This window comes from Cucumis melo, chromosome 9 (genome assembly GCF_025177605.1).
Source record: "Cucumis melo cultivar AY chromosome 9, USDA_Cmelo_AY_1.0, whole genome shotgun sequence".
Taxonomy (NCBI): domain Eukaryota; kingdom Viridiplantae; phylum Streptophyta; class Magnoliopsida; order Cucurbitales; family Cucurbitaceae; genus Cucumis; species Cucumis melo.
In genome coordinates, this window is record NC_066865.1 from 10,325,798 (window position 1) to 10,332,734 (window position 6,937).

The 6,937-nt window shown below is 33.9% G+C and overlaps 1 protein-coding gene and 2 long non-coding RNA genes across 3 annotated transcripts; 1 reads left to right on the plus strand and 2 right to left on the minus strand.

Annotated features, from left to right (window-relative positions):
- Positions 1–709: 709 nt before the first annotated feature.
- Positions 710–3,059, minus strand: LOC127150828 (uncharacterized). Its single transcript, XR_007823421.1, has 2 exons — positions 2,820–3,059; positions 710–1,446 (listed from the first exon to the last, which is right to left on the minus strand). It is a non-coding gene; the product is annotated as an uncharacterized LOC127150828 (long non-coding RNA).
- On the plus strand, positions 909–3,842 carry LOC103503381 (caffeoylshikimate esterase). The gene is made up of 8 exons (XM_008467558.3): positions 909–1,325; positions 1,440–1,469; positions 1,700–1,829; positions 1,923–2,069; positions 2,170–2,300; positions 2,392–2,529; positions 3,054–3,152; positions 3,263–3,842. Exons 1-8 carry the CDS (start codon positions 909–911, stop codon positions 3,479–3,481), a joined length of 1,311 nt encoding a protein of 436 aa, XP_008465780.1. The 3' UTR covers positions 3,482–3,842.
- A 382-nt stretch (positions 3,843–4,224) lies between these two features.
- Positions 4,225–6,257, minus strand: LOC103503382 (uncharacterized). Its single transcript, XR_540802.3, has 2 exons — positions 6,012–6,257; positions 4,225–4,676 (listed from the first exon to the last, which is right to left on the minus strand). It is a non-coding gene; the product is annotated as an uncharacterized LOC103503382 (long non-coding RNA).
- Positions 6,258–6,937: the final 680 nt, after the last annotated feature.

Here is a 6,937-nt window from a genome sequence, read left to right on the forward strand (position 1 = left end):
TGTAAAAATACAAAAACAATAAATATATGCATGCATATGGATAAAATTAAGTATGATGTACGGTCTATTATATTTTTAACAGTTATTGTTGAGATGAGAAGAATAGATATTGTTGAGATGAGAACGGTATTTGGTGGCTTGACGCTGTCTCCTAGGCTAAGAGTAACTCTAGGAAGAGAAAAGTCTAAAGTTTATAACTTGAAATGTTTATAACTTGAAATATTATCTTTTAAACTTATGAACAATAATACATAATGGTTAAAATAAACATTATTTAGTTGAAAAAAAAAAGTTTATATCATCAAATCGAGATTATTGATTCATTTTTCCATCCATATATTGTGAAATAATAACAATAATTTATCTTAAAGAAAAGTATACATCGATTAGATTTCTAATTCCTTTCAAGTCCCGGTATAATATCACCACCATGGCTAATTCACTGAAATATGGTAGCATCCCAAAAAAGAGAATTTGTCAACAAACATTTTTGGCGTATTAGATTCTGATTGGCTGTTAATAGATTTGAGTACAAAATTTGAATTATTTTCTTTAGATGCCTTTTGACCAAACATTTTCAGAAGATTCTAACTCAGAAGAAACAAAGAAAGTGATTACTTTCATCAATTTCACATCACATAATGGGCGTCAAGAGAAGTGGAGAGAAGATGGGCCTTTTTGAGTGGGTGTGAATTGTGATGTGTGAATGTGAATAGAAACAACAGCGTCTCCTCATTATTCATCTTAATTTCAAAAACTTCAAATAATTAAAAAAAAAAACAGAAATTTAATGTTTTCCGTCCAAAGAAACAAAAATTCAACCACGACAATCATGTTCTTACAAGTTTATGTCCAAAAGTCGGTAAATTCTCGCTGAGCAAAAACCCCATGTGACCCACGATTGTTCTATGTTTTGTTATAAAGAAGTCCTTGGTCCACCAGATGAGCTGAGACTTCCGCCAATTCATTCTTTACATTCTCTTCTTACTTTTTTTTCAACTGCAAAGCCACCGTCCATGGCCCATGAACTTGGATTCCGACCGTCGGAGCTTTCTTTCTTTCCCCGGAAGTGTATTTCTTCGATCGATCTCCGCGAAAATGTCCGATTACCCTTCACCCCTCAAAGGAAAACGATCCCGGAGCCGCCGTTGAGGTGGGGTTCCGGTGGTTGCGTTGTTGTTGCAGCGAAGAAGTCGCCGATCGATGGTATTTCGCCAGAGCTTAACAAAATCGCTTCCCAGAAACTGGACTCCGCTCCTGCCCGCCGACGGGTCCGATCGGCTTTCATGGAGCTTCAACAGCAGCTGGATCACTGCTTATTCAAGGTTTGATTTGTACATTTTTCAACAACTTGAGCTCTGTGATTCCCTTTTTTTGATCGGTTGACTAAAATTTTTCTTTCTTAATTTTTGTATGGGATGGTTGGTCTCGTTTGTTAGATGGCTCCTGCTGGAATCAAGACCCAGGAGGTAAGAAATGCTGTCTTAAGTTCATATTTTCTGCATAATTTACCTTTACTTTGTTAATAGACCCAACATTTGACTAATTAGTTTTGAAATTAACATCAAAGAAGCCATGGTATTGGGGATTTTAGCCACCAAATGTCATTGGTGGCTTCAAATTTCAATTCATTTGCTCTTAAAGTTTTCACTATATCTTTAGAGTGTTAATCTGATGGATGATTTGGATTTATGTGCAGTGGTATGAGTGTAATTCAAGGGGCTTAAATATTTTCTGCAAAAGATGGTTTCCTGAGCCTGATGTTCATATTAAAGGCGCTGTCTGTTTCTGCCATGGCTATGGTGATACCTGCACTTTCTTCTTTGATGGTTTGTAATCGTTTCATTTTTTGTTTCCTTTCATGTTTTCTGTGATGTGATGTCCAAACAATTTGCTTATGGTGGTTTTAAAATTTCACTCAGGAATTGCTAGACACATTGCTGCATCAGGGTATGCCGTTTACGCTATGGACTATCCTGGTTTTGGACTTTCGGAAGGATTGCACGGTTACATTCCTAACTTTGATCAACTAGTTGATGATGTTATAGAACAGTACAAGAAGTTTAAAGGTTGGTTGTGTTGATACTGACTTTATATGTGGATCATCACTCTTACAATCATTTCTCAGTCCTTTTTTATTGCCCAATCAACTTTTATTTCGACTTGCAGGGAGACCAGAATTGAAAGGATTGCCTCATTTCATATTAGGTCAGTCCATGGGGGGAGCTGTTACTTTGAAAATTCACTTGAAGGAACCAAAGCTATGGGATGGAGTGGTTCTTGTGGCTCCCATGTGTAAAGTAAGCTCAAACATTTCCCCAAGGAAAAAGGATTTTGATCTTGTTTTAGCCTGTACAAGTCTTTGAATAGAGATTTCAATGCTGTCTTAAGATTGCAGACGATGTGAAACTGCCAGAACCCGTGCTTAAGGTCTTAAATCTAATGTCTAATGTGGTGCCAAAAGCCAAGCTTCTCCCGAAGATCGATCTTGGTGAACTAGCTCTCAGAGAAATGAAGAAAAGGAAACTGGTTCGTAAGTTTTACATTCTTCTAGATTTTCATACCAATGAATCCTTTGTAAATTTAGTTCCTTAAGTACACGTCTGTGACTTGACCGTTTAAGCTTGATATCCCCATCATGAAGCTTATTGGACATTGAACATCAATGATTGTCATTGAAATCCGTTGTGTTTGACTGCTACTTGTTGCGAGTATGGTAGTTTTCAGTTCAGGGTTAGTGAAATCAGTTGATATGAACCAAGAATATTGTGATAATTTAACATATCGACTATTTATGAGAGAAATAAAATAGCACGTACCTTTAGACGCTCATTTCTCTTGAGAGTTTCTTCTTATACCGTCTGGTCTGCTTGTAATGCCTCTAAACGATTGAAGACCATTATTATTCTCCTGACTTGCAGGGGCAAAGTGAAACGATTTTTTTTTTTTTCTAGTTAGAAATCATGGATATTTACTTAACATCTAAATGTGTAAAACTAAAAGAAAATGATAATCAAAATCGTTATCTTACCCTTTTTATATGGTTTTTCCAGGCAGTCTACAATGTTATATCGTATGACGACAGGATGAGAGTAAAAACTGCCATAGAGCTTTTAAAGGCAACGGATGATATCGAGAAGCAAGTTGAGAAAGTGAGTGCTGTTTTCTTACAAGAATGAATCAACGTTATTCATGGTGTTCCTCGTGTATGTGCTAATTTTTTCATTTCAGTTAGCAATTACTGATTTTAGAGAGATCGCAGGTTTCATCGCCGTTACTGGTTCTTCATGGAGCTGCCGACAAGGTGACAGATCCTAAGATTAGTCGTTTTCTATATGAGAAAGCATCAAGCAAAGACAAAACTCTGAAACTCTATGAGCAAGGCTTTCATTGCATCCTAGAAGGAGAACCAGATGAAAGAATTTTCACTGTTCTTAATGATATCATCCATTGGCTAGATTCCCGATGCTCCTCAACGTAGTTCTCGACTAGTTGCACAGTGATATCCATCTATTGTTAATTAATAAGAATGAGTTAGATGTTTCAGAATTCGAATCTCCTATTTTAGTCGCTAAGTTTAGTACTTTTTGGTGTAGAAATTTCATATTGATTGTAATGTTGATTAAAAGTTATAGGGTAACATATCAAACTCATCATACTGAGTTTAATTTAATAATAGCTGGCATGCAACATGTACTTCCATCATTAAAGTTGGAAGTTTAATATTTTGTTGTATGTCCAAGAAAAAATAATCAAATTCCACGTGTCGAAGTATGTAATGTCGATTTCTATAAAATATGAACAAAAAGACTATTAAAATAGATTGAAATATGTTGAGACTCGATTTTTGTCCACGTTCTTTGTTATCTCAGACCAATTGTTGGCTTGTTTATTAACTCATTTTTTTCGATGATCTTATCTCGCTTTTAGAGCTAATCTCTATGAAAAATCTTTGCACTAGTGTAGTATCTTATCACACTTGATGACTAGATTAGTATAGGAGTGTGTTAGGTGGATGAAAAGGGTGAAAGATCCCTTAAATCACAATCAACAAGATCATTTTGTAACTCAGACATGGTTAATAAAGAATTTAGCAATGTAGCAAAGAGACAGGGATTTAAACCTAAGGGAATTTTGTTAAGGTAACACAAATGTTCAATCAAGAGTCGAGAATTTTAATATATGAAAGTCGGGTTTTGTGGGAACAGATACAAGAAAAGGAAAGAAAGCAATTAAATGTTCTTTGGGGTTTTTATGGAATTTATGACAATATATCACACCCTTTAAGGATCACATGCTCTTAGCACGTGAAGTTAACAAACATCGTTCTTCTCTAACGATGCCTCTTGAACTGAACCGGAAACTGATACTTTAATATGAAATTAACAAATAACATGCACACACATCGTAGCAGAAACTAGTACATAATTTGTACCATGTTGTAACGCAACCTAACCTGTTCGCTAAAGGTTTAACTAGTCTTCATTAGACATTACAATCTAAAATTATAACAACAAAGAACACTAACACATACTGCCACAAACAAACTTTTATCAACTTACATACACAAAATGTACCAAGACAATGTACAACACCACACACACATACTGAAATGGAGTGTGAAGCTTCTAGTAGACTAATGGGAGCGTGTTAGGCATCGGGAGCTCGATCTCTACCTAAGAAGTAGAAAAATATTTTGAAAGCGTGAGCTATAAAGGCAAGTGAGTGACCAGGTTTCTAAAACAAATCAAGTTTAATTCAATCTTTGCAAAAAAATTTAAACAGATATTCAAACTAGCATTCCTTTCTATACCATAAAACAAATCCTCTAGAAATGGTAGAGCTAAAATAATATTAATTCCACAACTATCCCAAGCAAACTTAATACTGACAGTTAAACCTCTGAGATAGGCGTCCACATCCCAATGTTTACTCTAAGACAGACGTCTCTGTCTCAAATATATATCTTTTGCGCAATAATCTCTCCCAATTGGGCTATAATATGTCTCGTTATAGAACAAAACATGCTTAAAACTATAATTTTTTTCTATAAAAAATATAAACTCAACATCTTTAGAAATTCTTTGTACATGACAAATAATGAAATCATAACCTATGCTTTTCTAAAACATTTACAAATTCATTTACTCATAATACGGTTCTAACTCCTCTTGTTATCCCATAAATAATCCTCAACATATTCATGCTCATCAAATCCATTTACTAAGTCACATGCTTAGGAAATAATTTACTAAATAGATATACAAATCAAATCAATTCAACTCAAAGCATGTTAAAACAATGTGGCTAGCAAACGTGTTTAAAAATCTATATTGAAATTCGTTTTTATCCTTCAAAGTCTTAGCTAGATTCTTGGTCTATATACTTGGCTTATCTCCTCTTAACCTGCCAATACAAATCATAACTGAGTATCAAAACCCTAAGTTCCCTAGTTATTCTATGACGTACAAACTATGACATATCAAAGATGTCACTCACAACTTCCAATCTTAAGGAAATAGTTGGAACTCTTCGCAACTTTTACCTAAAATTTCCGATTCATAGTTCTAACTTCAGTAGTTCATAACTTACTAAATTATTACTCAAATTAAGTGAAATTTATATCAAACTCTTTACTTTCAAGTCCTCTACAACTTATCTGAAGGAACGAAGACCCAAATATCAACGGATGTGCCCAGAACTCCCACAAACCAGAGCTTACTTCAATCCGCGTTTCCAAACAGTCTTCAGCTTCCCCTTGAAATTTTCACTTATTTTCAATCATTTCTAGCTCAAACGTTCTTCATAGAAATTGTGGGCAATTCAATAAGCTTTCAAATCTGACCCATTAGAACTTCTAGTTCCGATTCTACACTTCAGGCTACTCAAAACATTAATACTTTCTAGACTCGCGCACAAAACCGGTAGTCTGTTTTCTCCTTCAATTTCTCATCAGAATCAGCTTATGCATGCTTCATAAACTTTGTTAGAAATTGGATTAGCTTTCAAACCTGATAAGTCTCAGCTTCAAACTCTGTTTGTGCAGCTCGTAAGCAATAGAAAACCAGAGATGTGCTGTGTGTTCCAAAATCTGTCATAGATGAAGCTTTTCCTTTCAATTTTGTGTCTTGCCGAGCCCTAATCTCTCCTACATTCTTCTTCTTCGTCTCTTAACATCTTCTCAAATTTCCCTTGAAAAAATTGATGAAAAATGAATGGAAAAGGATCTTGGCGTTAGGCTTATAAAACAAAGACAATCAAAATAAAAATAAAAACTTAAAATAAATAGAAATTTCCATGAATATAAGGAACTACTGGAATATTTATGATTGGTGTAACAAAATTTCATTTTTTAAATATTCGAGGCTTTTCCTTTCATCCTCTCCTCACAATTTTTTTCTATCGTTTTTCTTTATTTTCTTATTTTTTACTGCAATTTTTTCCATAGTTTTTCTTCTTTTTCTCTTTTTTTATATTATTTAAATTTGGATAATCAAATATGATTTCTTTCTATTGTCTTTCTTTTTCTTTTTTTTTTCTTCTTTTCCTCTTATTTTTTACGTTGTCTAAATTAGGATAATCAAATCTAAAATAATATAAAGAATCTTGAAAAAAATCATTTACATTGAAGAAGCCAAATCTAAACGACCGTGTAAAAAAATAAACAATCATCTACCAAAAGAATTAAAAAAAAAATCGTTTAGCCAAATCTAAACGATAGTGAATCAAAGAATCTTGAAAAAATAAATATCAAAAATATCTTGAAAAAAATTGTTTAGCCAAATATAAACGATCGTGTACCAAATTTTGAAAAAAAACATCGTTCAAATCTGGGGTAGACAAATCTAAACGATCGTGTAACCAAATTAAACGATAGAATTAAAAAAAAAATCATTTAGATTGGCTATCCAAATCTAAACGACCAAACCTAAACGAT